This window comes from Globicephala melas, chromosome 12, assembly GCF_963455315.2.
Source record: "Globicephala melas chromosome 12, mGloMel1.2, whole genome shotgun sequence".
Taxonomy (NCBI): Eukaryota; Metazoa; Chordata; class Mammalia; order Artiodactyla; family Delphinidae; genus Globicephala; species Globicephala melas.
Window position 1 is genome coordinate 65337974 of NC_083325.1, and position 26025 is coordinate 65363998.

General features: G+C 39.0%; 1 protein-coding gene across 1 annotated transcript in view; it reads left to right on the plus strand.

Moving 5' to 3' along the window:
- SRD5A2 (steroid 5 alpha-reductase 2) overlaps window positions 1-26025 on the plus strand; it is a 56230-nt gene that overhangs the window by 24197 nt on the left and 6008 nt on the right. Inside the window, exon 2 of the mRNA XM_030858011.2 lies at window positions 22148-22311. Within this exon, the coding sequence (XP_030713871.1) occupies window positions 22148-22311 (164 nt within the window). The remainder of the gene's footprint in view (window positions 1-22147; window positions 22312-26025) is intronic.

Below are 26025 nucleotides of genomic sequence, written 5' to 3' on the forward strand. Positions count from 1 at the left end.
TTGTTATTTCTTGGGAAGGACTTGGGGAAGTGGGCCAAGGGCTCAGAGGACGGGTTGGCCTAATGCCCTTTGGCATACATAGAGGCTCCAACAAGGAAAGACCTCTTGGTGAGTTCTGCTCCAAGAAAATAATTTTGGGGAAACTCTGTTTTATGATTAAATGCAACTCAAAACCTTCACCAAGTCTGATTTCAAACTTGGAAAAGTTTGATGCTTATTTCAAAAGAGAACAGTGTGGTGATGCATTAATCAGGACTCTTTCAGTTCCAAGTGACAGAAAATTCAAGTAGGTTTAAGTAAAACCTGAATTTATTAACTCTCATGACTGGAAAATTCTAACTTAAGGTCCAGATTGATGTAGTGGTTCCAAAGATACCATCAAGACCTGGTTTCTCTCTCCAACTCTTGGCTCTACTTCTTTTACTGGCTCTGTTTTCAGAAAGGCTGTCCTTTGGTGGTGGCAAGACAACTGTAACATCTAAGAGTATATGTACTCTCAGATCCAAGGCATGTGGGAAAAAACAGTTCTAGAAAAAAACATAAGGGGTTTGTTGGGTCATGTGCCCAGCTCTGAAACAACCAGTGTAATAGGGCTGTCACTGTTCTGATTGACTGAGGATGAACCCTCTCATGGGCTAAGATGGAAAGGGAGTGGAGAACCAGGGTAGTTACCATAAAAAGGAAGAATGAATGCTGGGTGGCAAATACAACAAATGACTACCAGAGATGCAACAAGATCCTTAGACTAAAATGACTGAAAACCAAACATGGATTCTTTTGAAGGGCATGTGAGATTTTTTTTTTTCCAATTGTATGTTTTGATGTGAATTTTCCTTTCCAACTGGAAATGAGTGAGTTGTTTTGAAACAGGAGACCCTCATTTAAATCTCTTCTCTGCTGCCCCTTTGTAGCTGTGTGGCCCTAGGAAAATTACCATACCTCTGTGAGTTTCATATTCTTCACTGGCCCAGTAGTAGTAACACACACACACACACGCACACGCACACGTACACGTACACGCACACGCACACACACACTCAGGATAGATGCCTTCTTATCAGGACAGCAGGGTGCATAAACAGAATAAGCCTACCTGAACACAATCTGATTGGTACCAAAAAACCATCTGCCCCTACAACTCTTTTCTGTGGCCCTGAAACATGTCTGAAATTCCTACCATTCAAGTGTTTTCTTTGGTTTAAAGCAATGTGTCTCCAGGGAGCCAGGTAAAAAATGCAAAAAAACCCCAAGGAGAGGTAACAGGAAATCTTGCATCACTGACTACTCTTTATCTGCCGTCTTGGAGGGGATGAACCAGAGAAAGTCACCTTGTGAGATGATTTTTATTGCCACATGCAAGGCAACAATTAAGACCTGGAGAAAAATGTTTTCTTTTCCTTCCTCATCTATTTTAGGATTCTTCTCTCACTGTTTCTCCTTTCACTCAGGCAGGGCCTTCATGTTGCCTAGCGATACCCAAAGCCACAGGGAACTTCCACAAGGAAAAACTCTGTGTAGTGTTCTCCTTTCCCCAAGTGTCTCTAGTTGTGAAATGACTCTCTTCTCCATAATCACAATTCTCATTTTCACACTGGAACTGATGTTAGGTAGGGTGAGTGCCATCTGATTACTATTTGATTAAAGTATTTATGCAAAGCATGAATGAGGGACAGGCTCAACTTTCTTTCAGGGGATAAACAATATTTATCTTCAATCTTCTATTTTGGCATAAGAGGTTTTTTTTAAAATTAATTTATTTAATTTATTTATTTTTGGCTGCATGGGTCTTCGTTGTTGTGCGCGGACTTTTTCTAGTTGCAGTGAGCGGGGGCTACTCTTTGTTGTGGCGAGCGAGCTTCTCATTGTGCTGGCTTCTCGTTGCAGAGCATGGGCTCCAGGTGCGCGGGCTTCAGTAGTTGTGGCTCACAGGCTCTAGAGTGCAGGCTCAGTAGTTGTGGTGCGTGGGCTTAGTTGCTCCGCGGCATGTGGGATCTTCCCGGACCAGGGCTCGAACCCATGTCCCCTGCATTGGGAGGCAGATTCTTAACCACTGCGCCACCAGCGAAGCCCTGGTGTAAGTTTTTGAGAAGGATACTTAGGTCTCTTTCCTAGTCACCAAAGATCAGTTACAAATGTGCTTATAGCAGGTGCTAACTCCACTTCTGAGAGATTATTGCCCATAGGTTTTAGGTGTTGCTTAGAAGATAATAGGAAGTAGAGCATCCTGAGGGATTAGGACAAAAGAATGGTAGGTTTCAATAAAGGAACTGGAAAGAAAAGATTTGAAGACTGGGAAATTTCCAGGAAAAATAAACATTTTGGGGAACGGTCATTCATGTCTGTGTCAGGCATGTCTGGGATCCTGAGAACCTAGGGCAAAGAGGGAAGCAGTGGGAGAGAGCCCCACAGGGGATATGATCTGAGCAGACCCAAAGACTAGGGCACAAAGACCATTTTCACCATTGGGCTTAGGCTGACCCTCGGCTTTATACAGAGAAACTCTAATGATATATTTCCTTGGTTGGGGAAAGAAACACTTAGTCATTAAGTTTTAATATGTGCCAGTTACATTAATAATGTCATTTAATTCTTTCAACAACCTTCTGAGGTTGGTTATTATTCTCCTCCTTTTACCAATGGAAAACTGAGGTTCAGAGGAGTTAAGTTGCCAAGGTCATTGTGATAGTTAAAAAATATATATATATAATATATATATATTTTTTTTGCGTTACTCGGGCCTCTCACTGTTGTGGCCTCTCTTGTTGCGGAGCACAGGCTCCGGACGCACAGGCTCAGTGGCCATGGCTCACAGGCCCAGCCGCTCTGCGGCATGTGGGATCTTCCCAGACCGGGCCCGAACCCGCGTCCCCTGCATCGGCAGGCGGACTCTCAACCACTGCACCACCAGGAAAGCCCCCAAAATATATATTTTTTGATATGATTTCCTTGAAAAGATGACACCTAAGAGAGAGTTAAGAGAGCTCTTTATGCATTCTAAACTTCTAGTTCTTTGTAAGATATGTGGTTTCCAGATATTTTTCCCAATGTGTAGCTTGTCTTTTCATTCTCTTAACAGGGTCTTACAAAAAGCAAAAGTTTAAAAAATTTTGGTTAAGTCCAATTTATGCATTTTTCCTTTTATGGATGGTTCTTTGGGATTTTCTGTAGAGACAATCATGTCATTTTCAAACAGGAACAGTTTTATTTCTTATCTGTATGCTTTTAATTTTTTTCTTGCCTTGTTGCACTGACTAGAATTTCCAGCACTTTGTTAAGTGAGAGTGGTGAGAAAAGACATCTTGTCTTGCTCATGATCTTAGAGGGAAAACATTCAGTCATTGACCATTAAGTATAATGTTAGCAGTAGATGTGCTTTATCAAGTTCAGAAAGTTTTCCTTTATTCCTGTTTTCTCAGAGCTTTTATCATTAAAGGGGTTGAATTTCATCATATTTTTTTTACAATGATTGATATGATCATAATATTTCTTTTTTTATTCTGTTAAAATGTTGGGTTGCATTGATTGATTTTTCAATATTGAACCAGTCTTGCAGCCCTGGAATAAACCTCACTTGGTCATGCTGTATAATTCTTTTTATATATTGCTGAATTCTATTTGTTAACAGTTTGTTAAAAATTTTTGGCATTAGTGGCTTGTAGTTTTTTTTCTTTGTACTGTGTTTGTCTGGTTTTTGTGTCAGAGTAATATTAGCTTTATAAAGTGAAGAGATTGTGCAGAATTAGTGTTAATTCTTCTTTAAATGTTAGGTAGAATTCTCCAGTGAAACCATCTGGACCTGGAGATCTCATTTTTGAGGAGTTTTAAAATTATGAATTAAATTTCCTTAATAGTTATAAGGCTAGTCAAATGATCTGTTTCATTAGGATGAGTTATGATTGCTTGTGTTTTTCAAGGAATTAGTCCATTTCATCTAAACTGTCAAATTTATCCATGTATAGTTGTTCATAGTATTTCATTAATATTCTTTTGTTATTTGCAGGTTCTCTAATGTTATCCCCTGTTTCTTTCCTGATTATGTTTTCTGTTTTTTTCTTTATTAGTCTCATTAAAGGTAAATTTTATTAATCTTTTCAAAGAATTAGTTTTATTATTGTTTTACTATTTTGAATTTTATTGATTTTTTGCTCTTATCTTTTTTATTGCCTCCTTGGATTTATTATTCTCTCTTTTTTTTTTCCCTAGGTTCTTAAGGTAGAGGTTTTGAGACCCTTCCTATTTTCTATTGTATGTATTTAGTGCTACAAAATTTTCTACGAGCACTGATTTAGCTGTGTCCCACGAATTTTGATATATTGTATTTTTCATTTTCATTGAGTTCAATATAGTTTTAGATTTTCCCTTGAGGCTTCCTCTTTGAAACATAAATTATTTGGAAGTATGATGTTAAGTTTCCAAGTTTTGGAGATTTTCTTATCTTTCTGTTTGATTGATATGGTGTGAGGTGGCCAGATTCTGGAAATATTTTGAAGGTAGAGCTGACAGGATTTGCTAACAGATTCTATGTGGATTATGAGAGAGAGAGAGAGAGAAAAGGAGAAGAAGAAGAAGAAGAGAGAAGAGGGAGAAGTCAGTGAGGGTTCAAGTCCTCAGTCTGAGCAAGCAGAAGAATGAACTGAGATGGGGCAGACTCAGGGAAGTGCAGGTTTGGGGAAGAGTAGGGAATCAGGGGTTTGGGTTTGGATGTATTAAGTCTGAGATGTCCTTTAAGTTAGATGTCTAGTAGGAAGTTGGCTACATGAGTCTGAGTTCAAACAGCAGACATCCTGCCTGGAGGCATAAATTTGGGAGTTGTCATTCTACAGATGATATTAAAAGGTATGAGACTAGATGTGATCACATCTACAATGGCTGTAAATAAAGAAAGAAAGAGTCCTGAGCCCTGGGGTACTCCCATATTTAGAGGTCAAGGAGATGAAGAGAAACCAGCAATCGAAAATGAAGAGAAATCAGTGAGGAAGGAGAAGAATCAAGAGAAAGTGGTGTGCTGGAAGCTGCGTGAAGACAGTGTTTCCAGAAGGATGGAGTGATTAACTTGTCAAATAAGAGGGCTGAAAATTGGCTCTTGGATTTGGAAATGTGGAGGTCTGTGGTGGTCTCGCCAAGATCAGTTTCTATTGGGGGGGAGGGAGGAAATAAGGAGGAAAAGACACAGATGGAAAGTATAGACAACTCTTTGGAGGAGTTCTGCTGTAAAGGAAAGCAGAAAAATGAGGTAGTGGATGAAGGGGGAGATGGGGTTGAGGAAGGAGTTATTACTATACATAACAAGTAAATGTATACATGGAAGCCTTGTATTTATATATAGAACTTGAATTTATTTTGATTGACAGTGAAGTCTAAAATTTAATATAGTGAGAAGTCTTCAATAGGCTTGATAATCTCAGCAATAGCATTTATATTTGAAGAAGACTTAGTTAAATATGAGATAGTCTATGCAAGATGTGTAATTTTAAAGGTTTTTCCTTTAGTTTAATTTGGATTTGCAATTTCAGTTAACCCTTTCCAATCAGCATCCCCCCAAATGAATATTTACTTAGCTGTGATAGAAAACTTTATATTTACATAGTGCTTATCAGGCTCTGTATCAGAACAAACACAGAAGAATGAAAATGTACATTAGACGTGTAGGAGGGAATTAAAGGGAATTTGTTCCAAACCCCAGGGAAACTGAGTCTCAGGCCATATTGGGATCTGAAGGTGAAACTCACCTGCAACGCCCCAGAGCACTAATGGTTATTAGCCTCTTGGGTGGACTCTCCTCCCCTTCCTCTCCATTGTTTTTATCTTTCTACAAGGAAACACTTATTTTAAACAGCTCCCAGTTTTCCAATATCAAAGTTTTTCCGATCAGAAGAATCTTATTTGTTCTCCAGGACTCCTGGCTTTCCAGAGTCTTTTGCCTGTTCAGCTAGGCTGCATTTCCCAGTCGCTGTTGCAGTTGGGTGGCGCCAAAGTGGGAGTTATATGTGCTACTTCTAGTCAGCAGCCTGGCCCTTAAGAAAACCTTTACACAATCCTCCACGCTGTCTTTGTCTGTTGGCCAGAGGAGGAAGGTGCATGGAAAGAGCCTGGATCCTCAATGATTATAGAGCAGAGCATCACCCCTGAACAGCATTGTGCTGTTCTTGACACAAGCAAGAAATGAGCTTTTATTACATGGAAACTCTCTGGAGTTGTTTATTATAGTAGCGAGCCTGTCTTGATGAACATACTCTTTGGATGAGAAGTGATTGAGTACTGACTTTGCATTCAGACTTAGACAGTCTGGGGACTTTCCTCGTCATCCAGTGGCTAAGGCTCTGTGCTCCAAATGCAGGGGGCCAGGGTTTGATCCCTGGTCAGGGAACTAGATCCCACATGCTGCAACTAAAGTTCTATTAAAAAAATAAATTAATTAAAAAAAAGAATTACCAAAAAAAAAAAACAACCTATAACATCCAGAAGGTAGAGGTTGGATGGATACATGATTTAATTTGGAAAATGGCTACATGCACTATGTCCTGTGTTTTCAAAAGGCAAGGACTTTGCCTTTGGGCTTGTTTTGAGGGCATCGTTGGCACTGACAGGGCCACACTGGGAGGCCAACAGCTATCTTTTAATAGGCTTTCTTTAGCCTTCTAAAACCCTTTCCCTCTAAGAACTTAAGCCACCTTCACACCCTCAAAACTTCATAACCTATATAAATAGGAGGAGAAACAAATTGTTCAGCAATTATCCTGTGTCAGGCAATTTTTCTTACACCATCTTATTTAATTTTTATAAGAATCCAGTGAGGTAGTAATGATTAACCTCCATTTACAGATGTTTATAATCAACTATGGTCATTATTCTTTTCAATACCCAGTTGGTCACAAATTTGGCCAGTGGAATTCCTTTCCAGTTGGCATCTATGTAATTTTGACAACTCCTGTCTCCTGTTTAATCTTCAATTGTTTCCTTATTTTCCAACACACAAAAAATTTCTGACTCAACCTTTTACTTTTCCTGACTTTGATCTAGAATGAGCTACTTCTCTGTGGTGCCCTGCTTCCTTTAGGTAATGGTATTTACAAATGAAGACCCAGTTGCTTAGTGTGTTTTTGTTGCTGGTGTGCCATTTCTCCTAGATCTTCGAGCGGGCCAGTTTTAAAAGTCATGGATCCATACTGATATTTTCAATTCAAATTTAACATTACAACTTTTCATTTAATTTTATATTTGTGTCTTCTACACTGAAAATCTTAGTTCTTAGTTACATAGCATATTTCCTTGATTTCTCTATCTGACAATATTCATAAAATAATTTATAAGCTACAATACCATTATTATTGGTAAAAATAGAATAAATTAAAATTTATTATATATTTGCCATTCTTTCCGTGCTTAGAATGAATATAGCCCACTAAGGCTATATGGTCAGAGCACTATGTTCAAATGTCACTTGAAATTATTCTTTTTGTGTGTGTGTTACTGGTTTTATATACAATTGGGTTCATATCGATATTTTGGTTTGTCTTCAGTTTTACAATTTGCTTTCTTCACTTTTTGATATTTGATGTCTTTTTTTGTATTTAAAGGCATTTACATGGTCAAAAGTTCAAAACTATATGAAGAAGGTAAATTCAGCAATGTTTCACTTCATGTCAATCCCTTCCACTCTTTATCCCCTCCCATCCTTCTGCCCTTTATAGGTAAGTATCTTTTAAAATTACTTTCCCATTTATCCTTTTAAGGTTATTTTGGGGGGGGGAAGTAAGCAAATATGGTCACTTTGGTAAACATTCTGTCAATTCCTCAAAATGTTAACCATAAGACCCCAAAATTCCACTCCTAGGTATCTATCTGAGAAAAATGAAAACATACATACACATAAAACTTAGATGTGAATATTCATAGCAGCATTATTCATAGTAGTTAAAAAGTGGAAACAGGGAGGGACCTTCAAGATAGTGGAGGAGTAAGACGTGGAGATCACCTTCCTCCCCACAAATACATCAAAAATACATTTACATGTGGAACAACTCCTACAGAACACCTACTGAACAATGGCAGAAGACCTCAGACTTCCCAAAAGGCAAGAAATGTCCCATGTACCTGGGTAGGGCAAAAGAAAAAAGAAAAAACAGAGACAAAAGAATAGGGAAGGGACCTGCACCTTGGGGAGGGAGCTGTGAAGGAGGAAAAGTTTCCACACACTAGGAAGCCCCTTCACTGGCAGAGATGAGGGGTGGGTGGGTGGGGGAAGCTTTGGGGCCACAGAGGAGAGTGCAACAACAGGGGTGCAGAGGGCAAAGTGGAGAGATTCCTGCACAGAGGATCAGTGCCAACCAGCACTCACCAGCCCGAGAGGCTTGTCTGCTCACCCTTCAGGGTGGGTGTGGGCTGGGAGCTGAGGCTTGGGCTTTGGAGATCAGACTCCAGGGAGAGGACTGGGGTTGGCTGTGTGAAGGCAGCCTGAGGGGGCTAGTGCACCACAGCTAGCCAGGAGGGAGTCTGGGGAAAAGTCTGGACCTGCCAAAGAGGCAAGAGACCATGGTTTTGGGGTACACGAGGAGAGAGGATTCCTCCTCCATGTGCCCACAGAAGGCAGAGCACTGCCTAAGTGAGCTCCAGAGATGGGCGTGAGCCGTGGCTATCAGCTTGGACCCCAGAGATGGGCATGAAACACTAACGCTGCTGCTACCAAGAATCCTGTGTGCAAGCACAGGTCACTATCCACACCCCCTTGGAGCCTGTGCAGCCCGCCACTGCCGGGGTCCCATGATCTAGAGACAACTACCCCAGGAGGACACACGGCAAGCCTCAGGCAGTTGCAACGTCATGCCAGCCTCTGATGCTGCAGGCTTGCCCCACATTCCAATTGAGATTACCATACCCTTCCCTCTCCATGGCCTGAGTGAGCAAGAGCACCACAATCAGCTGCTGCTTTAACCCCCTCCTGTCTGGGCGGAACAGATGCCTGAGGGCAACCTACACGCAGAGGTGGGACCAAAACCAAAACTGAACACCAGGAGCTGTGCGAACAAGGAAGAGAAAGGGAAATTTCCCAGTGCAGCCTCAGGAACAGGGATTAAATCCCCACAGTCAACTTGATGAACCCTGCATCTGTGGAATACCTGAATAGATAAAGAATTGTCCCAAAATTGAGGTGGTGGACTTTGGGAGCAACTGTAGACTTAGGGTTTGCTGTCTGCTACTGATTTGTTTCTGATTTTTATGCTTATCTTAGTTTACTTTTTAGCGCTTTTTATCATTGGTGGATTTGTTTATTCATTTGGTTGCCCTTTTTTTAATTTAATTTTTTTATTTTAATAATTTTTAAATTTTAATTTTTTTAATTTTATTTTTTTCCTTTTTTTTTTTCACCCTTTCCTCTGAGCCATGTGGCTGACAGAGTCTTGGTGCTCTGGCCTGGTGTCAGGCCTGAGCCTCCGAGGTGGGAGAGCTGAGTTGAGGACATCAGATGACCAGAGACCTCCCAGCCCCATGTAATATCAATTGGCAACTGCTCTCCCAGAGATCTCCACCTAAACGCTAAGACCCAGCTTCGCCCAACAGCCAGCAAGCTCCAGTGCTGGACGCCACATGCCAAACAACTAACAAGACAGAAACACAACCTCACCAATTAGCAAAGAGGCTTCCTAAAATCATACTAAGTTCACAGACATCCCAAAACACACCACCGGATGTGGCCCTGCCCAACAGAAAGACAGATCCAGCCCCACCCACCAGACCACAGGCACCAATCCCTTCCACCAGGAAGCCTACACAAGCCACTGAACCAACCTTACCCACTGTGGGTAGGCACAAAAAACAACAGGAACTATGAACCTGCAGCCTGCGAAAAGGACACCCCAAACACAGTAAGTTAAGGAAAATGAGAAGACAGAGAAATATGCGGCAGATGAAGGAGCAAAATAAACACCCACCAGACCAAACAAATTAAGAGGAAATAGGCAGTCTACCTGAAAAACAATTCAGAGTAATGATAGTAAAGATGATCCAAAATCTCGGAAACAGAATGGAGAAAATACAAGAAACATTTAACAAGGACCTAGAAGGATTAAAGAGCAAACGAACAATAATGAACAACACAATAAATGAAATTAAAAATTCTCTGAAAGGAATCAATAACAGAATAACTGAGGCAGAAGAATGGATAATTGACCTTGAAGATATAAGAGTGGATAAACTACCATAGAGAAGAATAAAGAAAAAAGAATCAAAAGAATTGAGGATGGTCTCAGAGAATTCTGGGACAACATTAAATGCAGCAACATTCAAATTATAGGGGTTCCAGAAGAAGAGGAAAAGAAAGAGTCCGAGAAAATATTTGAAGAGATTATACTTGAAAACTTCCCTAACATGGGAATGGAAATAGTCAATCAAGTCCAGGAAGTGCAGAGACTCCCATACAGGATAAATTCAAGGAGAAACATGCCAAGACACATATTAATCAAACTATCAAAAATTAAATACAAAGAAAAAATATTAAAGGCAAGAGAAAAGCAACAAATAACATACAAAAGAATCCCCATAAGGTTAACAGCTGATCTTTCAGTAGAAACTCTGCAAGCCAGAAGGGAATGGCAGGACATATTTAAAGTGATGAAGGAGAAAAACCTACAACCAAGATTACCCAGCATGGATCTCATTCAGATTCAATGCAGAAATTAAAAACTTTACAGACAAGCAAACGTTAAGAGAAATCAGCACCACCAAACATGTTTTACAACAAATGCTAAAGGAACTTCTCTAGGTAGGAAACACAAGAGAAGGAAAAGACATACAGAAACAAACCCAAAACAATTAAGAAAATGATAATAAGAACATATATATCGATAGTTACCTTAAATGTAAATGGATTAAATGCTCCTGCCAAGAGACATAGACTGGCTGAATGGACACAAAAACAATACCGTATGTATGCTGTCTCTGTTTAAAAGAGACCCACTTCACACCTAGGGACACATACAGACTGAAAGTGAAGGGATTGAAAAAAGATATTCCATGCAAATGGAAATCAAAAGAAAGCTGGAGTAGTAATTCTCATATCAGATAAAATAGACTTTAAAATAAAGGATGTTACAGGAGACAAGGAAGGACACTACATAATGATAAAGGGATCAATCCAAGAAGAAGATATAACAATTGTAAATATTTATGCACCCAACATAGAGCATGTCAATACATAAGGCAAATGCTAACAGCCATAAAAGGGAAATCGACAGTAACACAATAATAGTAGGGGGCTTTAATACCCCACTTTTACCAATGAAAAGATCGTCCACAATGAAAATACGTAAGGAAACACAAGCTTTAAATGACACATTAGACAAGATGGACTTAATTGATATTTATAGGACATTCCATCCAAAAACAACAGAATACACTTTCTTCTCAAATGCTCATGGAACATTCTCCAGGATAGGTCATGTCTTGGGTCACAAATCAAGCCTTGATAAATTTAAGAAAATTGAAATCGTATCAGATATCTTTGCCGACCACAACCCTTTGACACTAGATATCAATTACAGGAAAAAAACTGTAAAAAAAGAACCACACACACACATGAAAGGCTAAAAAATATGCTACTAAATAACTAAGAAATAACTGAAAAAATCAAAGAGGAAATCAAAATATACCTAGAAACAAATGACAATGAAAGCACGGTGACCCAAAACCAATGGGATGTAGCAAAAGGACTTCTAAGTGGGAACTTTATAGCAATACAATCCTACCTCAAGGAACAAGAAACATCTCAAATAAACAACCCAACCTTAGACCTAAAGCAATTAGAGAAGAAGAACAAAAAACCCCGAAAATAAGCAGAAAGAAAGAAATCATAAACATCAGATCAGAAATAAATGAAAAAGAAATGAAGGAAACAATAACAAAGATCAATAAAACTAAAAGCTGTTTATTTGAGAAGATAAACAAAATTGATAAACCATTGGCCAGACTCATCAAGAAAAAAACGGAGAAAACTCAAATCAATAGAATTAGAAATGAAAAAGGAGAAGTAGCAACTGACACAGCAGAAATAAAAGGATCATGAGAGATTACTATAAGCAACGCTATGCCAATAAAATGGACAACCTGGAAGAAATGGACAAATTCTTAGAAAAGCACAACCTTCCCAGACTGATCCAGGAAGAAATACAAAGTATAAACAGACCAATCAGAAGCACTAAAATTAAAACTGTAATTAAAAATCTTGCAAAAAACAAAAGCCCAGGACGAGATGACTTCATGGGCGAATTCTATCAAACATTTAGAGAAGAGCTAACACCTATTCTTCTCAAACTCTTCCAAAATTAGCAGAGGGAGGAACACTCCCAAACTCATTCTACGAGGCCACCATCACCCTGATACCAAAACGAGACAAAGATGTCCCAAAAAAGAAAAGTACAGGCTAATATCACTGATGAACATAGATGCAACAATCTTCAACAAAATATTAGGAAACAAAATCCAACAGCACATTAAAAGGATCATACAGCATGATCAAGTGGGGTTTATCCCAGGAATGCAAGGATTCTTCAGTATACACAAATCATCAATGTGATACACCATATTGGCATATTGAAGGATAAAAACCATATAATAGATGCAGAAACAGTTTTCCACAAAATTCAACACCCATTTATGATAAAAACTCTCTAGAAAGTAGGCATAGGGGGAACGTACCTCAACATCATAAAGGCCATATATGACAAACCCACAGCCAACGTCGTTCTCAGTGGTGAGAAATTGAAACCATTTCCTCTAAGAACAGGAACAAGACAAGGTTGTGCACTCTCACTACTATTATTCAGCATAATTTTGGAAGTTTTAGCCACAGCAATCAGAGAAGAAAAAGAAATAAAAGGAATCCAAAAAGAAGTAAAACTGTCCCTGTTTGCAGATGACATGATACTATACATAGAGAATCCTAAAGATGCTACCAGAAAACTACTAGAGCTAATCAATGAATTTGGTAAAGTAGCAGGTTACAAAATTAATGCACAGAAATCTCTGGCATTCCTATACACTAATGATGAAAAATCTGAAAGAGAAATTAAGGAAAGATTCCCATTTATCATTGCAACAAAAAGAATAAAATACCTAGCAATAAACCCACCTAAGGAGACAAAAGACCTGTATGCAGAAAACTATAAGACACTGATGAAAGAAATTAAAGGTGATACAAACTGATGGAGATATATACCATGTCCTTGGATTGGAAGAATCAATATTGTGAAAATGACTCTACTACCCAAAGCAACCTACAGATTCAATGCAATCCCTATCGAACTACCACTGGCATTTTTCACAGAACTAGAACAAAAATTTCACAATTTGTATGGAAACACAAAAGACCCCGAATAGCCAAACCAATCTTAAGAAAGAAAAACGGAGCTGGAGGAATCAGGCTCCCTGACTTCAGAATATACTACAAAGCTACAGTAATCAAGACAGTTTGGTACTGGCACAAAAACAGACATATAGATCAATGGAACAGGATAGAAATCCCAGAGATAAACCCATGCACATATGGTCAACTTATCTTTGATAAAGGAGGCAAGAATATACAATGGAGAAAAGACAGCCTCTTCAATAAGTGGTGCTGGGAAAAGTGGACAGCTACATGTAAAAGAATGAAATTAGAACTCTTCCTAACACCATAGACAAAAATAAACTCAAATTGGATTAAAGACCTTAATGTAAGGCCAGACACTATAAAACTCTTAGAGGTAAACATAGGTATAACACTATGAAATAAATGACAGCAAGATCCTTTTTGACCCACCTCCTAGAGAAATGGAAATAAAAACAAAAATAAACAAATGGGACCTAATGATACTTAAAAGCTTTTGCACAGCAAAGAAAACCATAAACAAGATGAAAAGACAACCCTCAGAATGGGAGAAAATATTTCCAAACGGAGCAACTGACAGAGGATTAATCTCCAAAATATACAAGCAGCTCATGCAGCTCAATATCAAAAAAACAAACAACCCAATCCGAAAACGGGCAGAAGACTTAAAAAGTCATTTCTCCAAAGAAGATATACAGATTGTCAGGAAACACATGAAAGGATGCTCAACATCAGTAATCATTAGAGAAATGCAAATCAAAACTACAATGAGGGGCTTCCCTGGTGGCGCAGTGGTTGAGAGTCCACCTGCTGATGCAGGGGACATGGGTTCGTGCCCCAGTCTGGGAAGATCTCACATGCCGCAGAGCTACTGGGCCCGTGAGCCATGGCTGCTGAGCCTGCGTGTCCGGAGTCTGTGCTCCGTGACGGGAGAGGCCACAACAGTGAGAGGCCCGCGTACTGCAAAAAAACCCAAAAACCAAAAAACAAAACTACAATGAGGTATCACCTCACACCAGTTCGAATGGCCATCATCAAAAATTTCCACTACTGGGCATATACCCTGAGAAAACCATAATTCAGAAAGAGACACATACCACAATGTTCACTGCAGCACTATTTACAGTAGCCAGGACATGGAATCAATCTAAGTGTCCATTGACAGGTGAATGGATAAAGAAGATGGGACATATATATACAATGGAATATTACTAAACCATAAAAAGAAACGAAATTGAGTTATTTGTAGTGAGGTGGATGGACCTAGAGTCTGTCATACAGAGTGAAGTAAGTCAGAAAGAGAAAACAAATACCGTATGCTAACACATATATATATGGAATCTAAAAGAAAAAGAAAAAGGTTCTGATGAACTTAGGGGCAGGACAGGAATAAAGATGCAGATGTAGAGAATGCACTTGAGGACACAGGGAGGGGGAAGGGTAACCTGGGACAAAGTGAGAGAGTAGCATAGACATATGTACACTACCAAATGTAAAATAGATAGCTAGTGGGAAGCAGCTGCACAGCACGGGGAGATCAGCTCTGTGCTTTGTGACCACCTAGAGGGGTGGGATAGGGAGGGTAGGAGGGAGATGCAAGAGGGAGGGGATATGGGGATATATGTATACATATAGCTGATTCACTTTGTTATACAGCAGAAAGTAACACAACATTGTAAAGCAATTACACTCCAATAAAGATGTTAAAAAAAAGTGGAAACAACCCAAATTTCTATCAGCTGACAAATGGGTAAACAAAATGTCATATATCCATACAATTAACTATTATTTGGCTATAAAAATGAAATTAAGTAGTGATACAACATGGATGACCCTTGAAAACATTATGCTAAATGAAAGAAGTCAGTCACAAGAGACCACATATTATATAATTCCATTTATATGAAATATTCAGAACAGGCTAATCCTTTCAGACAGATATTAGCAATAGATTGCTGGTTTCCAGGGGCTAGGGAGTGGGGGAAATTGGGATTGACTGCCACTAGGTATGGAGCCTCTTTTTGTGGTAATGAAGATGTTCTGGAATTAGATAGTGGTGATGGCTGCACAGCTTTGTGAATATACTAAAAAACCTGAATTGTGCACTTTAAAAGGTGAATTTTAGGTATGTTAATTTTATCTCAATAAAGCTTTTATAAAAATAAGCAAATCTGTACATAGATTCTTATTTCCCTTTCTTGATTATGAAAAGGGGCCAAATTTTAGATACTATTTTACAGCTTTCTTTTTTCACTAACAAATATGTCTTAGGGCTTGGATGAATCTCGAGGGAGATATGCTGAGTGAAGAAAGCTGATTTCAAAGGTTACATATGTATGAGTCCATTTACGTAATATTCTTGAAATGATAAAACTATGGAAAGGGATAACAGATTAGTGGTTACCAGGGGTCAGAAGAGGGTAGGCATACATCTGTGGCTATGAAAAGACAGCATGTAGAATCCTTGTGGTGATGGAGTAATACGCAAATATACTGAAGTTTAAAAGTGTCATAAAATACTATCTTAGTTTTTTACAGATGCATTCAAAAACTTGACTAACATGCATGATTTTCTATGAAAATATAAATTTTCTAGAATTTATTAGGATGCCCCAGAAGGCATAGATAATCTAAACAAACCGATTACCATGAGAGAAATAGAAATATGATCAATAATATTAACAACTCCTCCTCCCAATAATACAGTCCAAGGTAGATTTCACAAAGGGCTTCTACCAAATATTTAAATACGGGTAATTCTGGTGCTATTTATGTCATTCCAGAGCATGGTCAAAGAACAAATGCTTCCAGATTCTTTCTAAAGAGCAGAATGTAACATTATTTGCAGATGCTGATAGACCTGGAAAATACACTGAAAAAGTATTATAAATAATAAGGGAGTTCAGGATGTGGCTGGGAACAAAATTAATGTTAAAGGCCTTCTTGTATATGTAAAACAGTTACAGATGTAAATGGAAAATCCTATTTACAGTAACACAATTTTAAAAAGAAAAAAACCTTTTTAAAACCCTTTTAAAAAACCCTTGGGTTTAAACATTAAAAATGTGCAAAATATATATGAAAAAACTTTAAAACCTACTGAGGGACGCACAAAAAAAGACCCAAATATGTGGAAAGGAACATCCTGTACCTGAACAGAAGAGTAATGTCAACAACAACCTAATAAGGATAATGTTTACAAAAATAACATATTTAATCAGCTTTTATTATTTGTCCTGTTCTAAGCACTTTGAGTATATTAATTCACTTAATCCTTACAATGCTATGAAATGAGCAGAGGAAGAAACAGACGTACTGAAGTTAAGTGACAGGGTCATCCATCTGGTAAGTGGAAGAGGCCCTACAATTTAACCTCTGGGCTCCACTGCCAGAATTTTCTCTTACTTAACCTAAAAAATGGAGATGTAACTCACATATCATAAAATGCACCATGTTAAATGTACAATTCACTGGTTTTTAGTATATCCAAAAAATTGTGCAATCATTACCACTATCTAATTCCGGAATATTTTCATCACCCCAAAAAGAAGTCCTGTACCTGGTAACAGTCACTCCCCATTCCTTAATTCCCCATCCCCTGCCAACCTTCAATCTACTTTCTGTCTCTAAGGACTTGCCTATTCTGCATATTTCATATAAATGGAATCATAAAATATGTAGCTTCTTTCACCTAACATACTGTTTTCAAGGTTCATCCATGTGGTTTATAGTTTAATAATATGCCATCAGTATGGATTTATAACATTTTTGTTTATTCATCAGTTGATGGACATTGTTTCTATTTTTTTGGCTACTATGAATAATGCTGCTATGAACATTTGTGTACAAGTTTTGTATTAACATACATTTTCATTTATCTAGGGTAGATACCTAGGAGTGGAATTTCTGGGTCATATGGTAACTCTGTTTAACTTTATGAGGAACTGTCAGGCTGGTTTTTTTGAAGTGGCTACACCATTTTACATTCCCACCAACAATGTATAGTAGTTCTAATTTCTCCTCACCAACACTTGTTCTTTTCTTCTTTGTTTAAATTATAGCCCTCCTAGTTGCCTTAAAGTGGTATATCATTATGGTTTTGGTTGACATTTTCCTAATCTCTAAAGATGTTGAGCATCCTTTCATTTGCTTATTGAACATTTGTTTATCTTTTTTGGAGTAATGTCTATTCAAATCCGTTGCCCTTTTAATTGAGTTGTTTGTCTTTGTCGTTGTGTTGTAGTTCTTTGTACACCTGGATATAAACCCATAATCAGATACTGCTTTGAAAACATTTTCTCCCATTCTGTAGATTGTCAATTTACTTTCTTAATAATGTTCTGTACAAAAGTTCTTAATTTTGATGAAGTCCAATATATCTATTTTTTTCTCCTTAGCGTTTTTTTAATTTAATTTTATTTATTATTTAATTTACACAGCATGTTCCTATTAGTTATCTATTTTATCCATATTAGTATATATATGTCAATCCCAAACTTCCAATTCATCCCACACAAACCCCCACACATACCCACTTTCCCCATTGGTGTCCATACATTTGTTCTCTACATCTGTGTCTTTATTTCTGCCTTGCAAACAAGTTCAACTGTTCCACTTTTCTGGATTCCACATATATGAGTTAGCATACGGTATTTATTTTTCTCTTTCTGACTTACTTCACTCTGTATGACAGTCTCAGGTCCATCCACATCTCTACAAATGACCCAATTTCATTCCTTTTTATGGCTGAGTAATATTCCATTGTATATATTTACCACGTCTTCTTTATGTATTTGTCGGTCGATGAGCATTTAGCTTGTTTCCATGACCTGGCTATTGTAAAGAGTGCTGCAATGAACATTGGGGTGCATATGTCTTTTTGAATTATGGTTTTCTCTGGGTATATGCTGAGTAGTGGGGTTGCTGCGTCGTATGTTAGTTCTATATTTAGTTTTCTAGGAAACCTCTATACTGTTCTCCATAGTGGCTGTATCAATTTACATTCCCACTAACAGTGCAAGAGGGTTCCCTTTTCTCCACACCCTCTCTAGCATTTGTTGTTTGTAGATTTTCTGATGATCCCCATTCTAACTGGTGTGAAGTGATACCTCATAGTCATTTTGATTTGAATTACTCTAATAATTAGTGACGTTGAGAAGCTTTTCATATGCCTCTTGGCCATCTGTATGTCTTCTTTGGAGAAATGTCTATTCAGGTCTTCTGACCATTTTTGGATTGGGTTGTTTGTTTTTGTAATACTGAGCTGCATGACCTGTTTATATTCTTCCTTAGCTTTTGTTTTTTAACATCTTTATTGTAGTATAATTGCTTTACAATGGTGTGTTAGTTTCTGCTTTATAACAAAGTGAAGCAGTTGTACATATACATATGTCCCCGTATCTCTTCCCTCCTGTGTCTCCACCCGCACTCCCTATACCACTCCTCTAGGTAGTCACAAAGCACCGAGCTGATCTCCCTGTGCCATGTGGCTGCTTCCCACTAGCTATCAGTGTATATATGTCCATGCCACTCTCTCACTTTGTCCCAGCTTACCCTTCCTGCTCCCCGTATCCTCAAGTCCATTCTCTAGTACATCTATGTCTTTATTCCCATCTTGCCACTAGGTTCTCCATGACCATTTTTTTTTCTTAGATTCCATATATGTGTATTAGCATATGGTATTTATTTTTCTCTTTCTGACTTACTTCACTCTGTATGGCAAACTCTAGGTCCATCCACCTTACTACAAATAACTCAATTTTGTTTCTTTTTATGGCTGAGTAGTATTCCATTGTATATATGTGCCACATCTTCTTTATCCATTCATCTCCTGATGGGCACTTAGGTTGCTTCCATGTCCTGGCTATTGTAAATAGAGCTGCAATGAACATTTTGGTACATGATTCTTTTTGAATTATGGTTTTCTCGGGGTATATGCCCAGTAGTGGGATTGCTGGGTCATATGGCAGTTCTATTTTTTGCTCTTTAAGGAACCTCCATAGTGGCGGTATCAATTTACAGTGCAACAGTGCACCACCCACCAACAGTGCAAGAGGGTTCCCTTTTCTCCACACCTTCTGCAGCATTTATTGTTTGTAGATTTTTTGATGATGGCCATTCTAACTGGTGTGAGATGATATCTCATTGTAGTTTGGATTTCTGTTTATCTAATGATTAATGATGTTGAGCATTCTTTTTTTTTTCTTTTTCTTTTTTTTTAACATCTTTATTGGGGTATAATTGCTTTACACTGGTGTGTTAGTTTCTGCTTTATAACGAAGTGAATCAGTTATACATATACATATGTTCCCATATCTCTTCCCTCTTGCATCTCCCTCCCTCCCACCCTCCCCATCCCACCCCTCCACGTGGTCAAAAAGCACCGGGCTGATCTCCCTGTGCTATGAGTCTGCTTCCCACTAGCTATCTACCTTACGTTTGGTAGTGTATATATGTCCATGCCTCTCTCTCGCTTTGTCACAGCTCACCCATCCCCCTGCCCATATCCTCAAGTCCGTTCTCTGGTAGGTCTGTGTCTTTATTCCTGTCTTATCCCTAGGTTCTTTATGACATGTTTTTTCCTTAAATTCCATATATATGTGTTAGCATATGGTATTTGTCTTTCTCTTTCTGACTTACTTCACTCTGTATGACAGACTCTAGGTCTATCCACCTCATTACAAATAGCTCAATTTCAATTCTTTTTATGGCTGAGTAATATTCCATTGTATATATGTGCCACATCTTCTTTATCCGTTCATCCGATGATGGACACTTAGGTTGTTTCCATCTCCGGGGTATTGTAAATAGAGCTGCAATAAACATTTTGGTACATGACTCTTTTTGAATTATGGTTTTCTCAGAGTATATGCCCAGTAGTGGGATTGCTGGGTCATATGGTAGTTCAATTTGTAGTTTTTTAAGGAACCTCCATACTGTTCTCCATAGTGGCTGAAGCAATTCACATTCCCACCAGCAGTGCAAGAGTGTTCCCTTTTCTCCACACCCTCTCCAGCATTTATTGTTTCTAGATTTTTTGATGATGGCCATTCTGACTGGTGTGAGATGATATATCATTGTAGTTTTGATTTGCATTTCGCTAATGATTAATGATGTTGTGCATTCTTTCATGTGTTTGTTGGCAGTCTGTATATCTTCTTTGGAGAAATGTCTATTTAGGTCTTCTTCCCATTTTTGGATTGGGTTGTTCGTTTTTTTGTTATTGAGCTGCATGAGCTGCTTGTAAATTTTGGAAATTAATCCATTGTCATTTGCAAATATTTTTCCCATTCTGAGGGTTGCCTTTTGGTTTCCTTTGCTGTGCAAAAGCTTTGAAGTTTCATTAGGTCCCATTTGTTTATTTTTGTTTTTATTTCCATTTCTCTAGGAGGTGGGTCAAAAAGGATCTTGCTGTGATTTATGTCATAGAGTGTTCTGCCTATGTTTTCCTCTAAGAATTTGATAGTGTCTGGCCTTACATTTAGGTCTTTAATCCACTTTGAGTTTATTTTTGTGTATGGTGTTAGGGAGTGTGCTAATTGCATTCTTTTACATGTAGCTGTCAAGTTTTCTCAGTACCACTTACTGAAGAGGCTGTCTTTTCTCCACTGTATATTCTTGCCTCCTTTATCAAAAATAAGGTGACCATTTGTGTGTGGGTTGGGAAAATTATCTTTGAGTAAGTAAAACACTATGGAAGGAACTCAAATATTCATCAAAGTAAAATAGATAAGCACATGTGGTATATTCATACATGACAATAATATACAACAATGAAAATAAATGAACTATAGCCATCCACAACAACATGCTTGAGTCTTAGAAACATGATGAGTTTCCTTTCATATGGAATTAAATATGAGCAAAATAAACTATGTTTTTAGGGATGCATACAAATGAGGTAAAATTGTAAAGAAGCAAAAGGAAATGATTATTACAGGAATCAGGATGGTGGTGACCTCTGGGGTAATGGTGGCACTGTGAACAGGAGGGACCCATAGGAGGCTTCCGGGTGATGGCAATATTCCGTTTCTTGACTTGGGTTAGTGACATTATGAGTGTTTATTTGATAGTAATTCATTAAACTATTCACATAGGTTTATGAACTTTCCTGTATGATGGTTATATTGCACCGTAAAAGAAGAAAAATCAAAAACAGGACATAGTTTGCTGTCTAGTATTTAGCATTATATCTTGGGCAAATTTTAATTTTGACATTATTTATATTTTTTAACGTCTTCCTAGATTCCTCTAGATTCATAGCTCCTTGCATTTAAAGGAATCTCTCACTTTTCTCAAGTGGTTCTGCAGCCCACCTTCTAGGGAATGCTACAATATCAGTAATTAAATCGTATTAGAGAGACATATGGAAAGCCACATATGTCTGAACGACTCCTATCACAATTCCATTCCACTGCTACATGGGTTAAGCCTGGCTTTATCTTTCTTCCCGTATAATCTGGATTTCACTTCTAGATCCATGTAAAGCTGATCTCCAGTCCTGTGTTTATAGGATTGAATTTATTAACTAAATTTATAAGGATGAAATTTACCTTTCAAGGCTGTTGTGGCTTGAAATGCATGGTGGCTACTGTGCATTTTAATGAAACAAGACAAATAGCCTAAGTGATTGCTCTAGAACCAGATAATAATGTCCTTTCATTGCATACATTTAAGGGAAATGGTTTTTAAAAATGGGTTTGATGTGATTGCCTGTTGCTTCATCTCAGTGATTGATTTTTTTTTTTTTAACAATGGATCCTGACCTTTCTCCCCCATATACCCTAGGACATTTGTTTACTCACTGCTCACTAGAGGAAGGCCGTTTCCAGTTGTATTCCTTTTCAGAGGCTTTGTCTTCTGCATGGGAAATGGACTCCTCCAAGGCTACTATCTGGTTTACTGTGCTGAATACCCTGCTGAGTGGTACACAGACATACGGTTTAGCTTGGGTAAGTGAATCTGACTACTTCTCACCCATACCCCAGTTAACACCCCTTCCCACAGGCTAAATCACCATTACCTCTCCCTATCCTACTGCAATAACCTTCCAAGGATTCCATTCCCCCCACCCCAACCCCACGACCGCCTCCACCCTGGTCTTTTCTCTGTATAGCAGCCTGAGAGATCTTTGAAAAACATCGTGTCATTACCCATCTCAGAACCCTCCAATGCATTTCTGTTACTCTCAGGATAAAATACAAATTTCTTACCACTGCTTACGAAACCCAAATGTTCTTGGCCTGCCCCATTTCCTGACTTCATTTCCTATCTCCATCCATCTCACTGTGCTGTAGCTTCAGTGGCTTTCCTGCTGGACCTGGAATACTCAAGTTTGTCCTGCTCCAGAGCTGTCGTACAGACTGCACCCTCTGTGTAGAATGCTCAGTCCCTGTATACTCGGGGAGCTTGCTCCCTCCCTTTATTTAGGTCTCTATTAATTCACACCTCCTCAGAGAGACTTTTCCTGACCACCTATCCAAAATAGTAGAAAACACTGACCATTGAATGTTTTTCATTATCTGCAAGAGGAGCTAAAGTTCTTTACTAAAGTAAAGGTTCAACTGTTTGTACATTCTTTTGGCTCAAAGGAAAAAGGCAGAGATTATCCTTAATCCCTCTCCTTACATCACATATCACGTTCCCTCCATCAGCTTAGTACAGCTGCCTCTAGTTCTAAAACATGTGCCGACTGAGCTCAGCTCTCCATGACTGCACTAACTTCATCCTGGTCTGAGCCAGGATGACCTCTTGCCTGGACTGCCACGGTGACCTTCAAGCTAAACATCCTACTTGCAGTCCTGACCCTCAGTAGCTCCTTCTCCACACAGCGGTCAGAGGGAACATTTGAACACACGAATGGCCAGAGGATTAGTTGTACGAATGCTGGTACCTGTACCCAGTGGAGTATTCTGGAGCCACAAAAACAAAGCAGACCAAAAGCAAGGACTGTCTCTGTGCTCGTCTGGAGACATCCCTAGAGCATGAGGTTAAATAAACATAAAGTGTGCACAGTGTGTATAGTGTGCTGCTGTTTGTGTAAAAAATTGGAGGAGGAACTATTGGACTGCTAAAAGAGAAACTGTTTTTAAAAAGGGTATCTGTAGGGTTTGGGTTAAAGAGAATGGGATGGTGGGCAGAAATTTTCTTTTAATACAGTTTTGTCCTTTAAATCATGAAACTTCATAACTTAATTAAAAATCCAAATGAAAGTTGCTCAACACTGAGAACAGATAAATAAATGTACCTAACTGTATAGTTATTAAACTGGTCCCATAACCACACAAGAAAATGATTTATGCCAGTTTACAGGAAATACAAAGAATAAAATAAGTTAGATGCCACCGTGAGGAAGTAAGCCAGTCTTATCTAGAAAGGGGGGCTTTCTGAGGGACCACTGTCTGGTCTTTTTAAGAAGTCAGTGTCCTAAAAAAAAAAAAAAAAAGACAGGGGTCTGGGCTAGATGAAAATGGCCTTAAAGGATGTAATGACCAGATGTCGGGTGTGGTCCTATATTGGACTTTGGTTTACACGAACCAGCTAGAAGTGGTATTCTGGGGACATTGGAGGAAATTGGAGTATGCCTAAGATGAAGATCCGGAAGGACATGCACCAAAGTGTTTAATGGTGATAGTTCTTGGGTGGTAGGAACAAAGTGTCTTTGTTTTCTTATTTCTGCTAATTAGCATTTCATCTTCCACAAAACATATATACTTCTTTTGTAATGATAATAAACTGACATCAGTTCCTATTCTCCCCTGCTTAAAACCTGCCATCGGCTTCCTGTTGCAGTTAAAAATCCACACCTCACCATATCCTGTAGAGCTTGATGGGATTTTGAAAGTTCCATCCTCTTCTCGTCTCCTCATTACCACCACCACCCCGCCCCCCCACCATCTATCTTAAAGCATTAACTGTAGCACCTTCCTTCTGTTTCTTAGACATGCTAAACCTATACTAGCCTCAGGACCTTTGCATCTGTTAGTCCCTCTACCAGAATGCTCTTCCTCAGATCTTTGTATTCTCATTATTCAAATCATAGGACAGATGCCAGATCTTCAGAAAAGCTTTCCCTATTGACCTCATCTAAAGTAGAGATACTTCCTCCCCACCCCAATTCATTCTTATTTATCTCCTTATCCTACTTTGATTTTCTGCTTTGTAGTGATATTATGTGATTTAAAATTTTTCATTATTTTAATTCATTTCTGTGTTTCTCCACTGAAATGTAAGCTCTATGAGAACAGACACCTTGACTGTTTTTCTCACTACTATATCCCTGGTGTTTAGGACAGTGCTTGGTACATAGTAAGAACTCAACACATGTTATCTGAATAAATGAATCAAAGAATCAACACATGAATGAGTCTCATACCATCCTTTTAAGATAGGTACTGTTGGAATCTACATTTTACAGATAAGAAAAGTGAGGCTGAGAGAGGTTAAGTGACTTGTCCAAGGACACACAGACATCGAATCTAAGGTGCCTGCTTTTCCACTGCTGTGCATGCTATCTCCCCTCCCTCTCCCACCCCCTTGTCCTCCCTCCACTGGTGTCCCTTCCCAGGTTTCCTTTCTTCCAGGCTAATAATCTTTTGACAAGACAACATTAACAATCATTATTTCATATCATAGCAAATGAGGTGAGAGTAGATGTGACTGTTTTTAATTCAACTGTTCTTGCCTGATGTATTTTGTTTTTTTTAAATTTATTTTATTATATTTTTATTTTTGGCTGCGTTGGGTCTTCGTTGCTGCGTGTGTGCTTTCTCTAGTTGTGGCAAACGGGGGCTACTCTTAGTTGCAGTGCACGGGCTTCTCATTGTGCTGGCTTATCTTGTTGCAGAGCATGGGCTCTAGGTGCGCAGGCTTCAGTAGTTGCAGCATGTGGGCTCAGTAGTTGCGGCACATGGGCTCTGGGGCACACAGGCTTCAGTAGTTGTGGTGAGCGGGCTCAGTAGTTGTGGCTCACGAGCTTAGTTGCTCTGCGGCATGTTGGATCTTCCTGGACCAGGGATCGAACCCATGTCCCCTGCACTAGCAGGCAGATTCTTAACCACTGCACCACCAGGGAAGTCCTCTGCCTGATGTATTTTGATCAGCACAAATACACTTGGCTGAGAGCTGGGGTTGGGCGTCTGTGTGGAACAGTGAGTGATTCTGGGCCCATTGGGACGTAATACATAGCATCCCTGACCCCAGCTCTCCTCATCTCAGACCAGGGCCCTTTCTGTACCTGTGAATGGGGAAAGGGAGTGTGTGTGTGAACTGGCCGTGGTGGAAAACAGTTTGCTAGGTGCCAAGCTCTCCAATTACTTCCATGAGCGTGGGTATATCTGTCAGTAGTGCTCTCAGCAATAAGTCACAGAAACCCAACTCTTAGTGAAATAATTAAGAATTTATATTTCCTACATAACAAGATTGTCCAAAGGTAGGTGGCTTCTGCATTCCTTCAGCTGCTTGCTGGTGTCATTAAGATCCCAGGCACTTTCTGCTCCACTGTTGTGAGAATATTTACTTCTAGTCCTCATCACAGTCACGTCATGGTTGCAAGACATTTCCTGTAGCTCAAGGCATCGCATCTGGCAACAAAGGAAGAGGGAGGCCATAGAGACACTGGTCCCATTTAGCCCCCTTTATCAGAAAAGCAAAAGATTTCCAAGGAA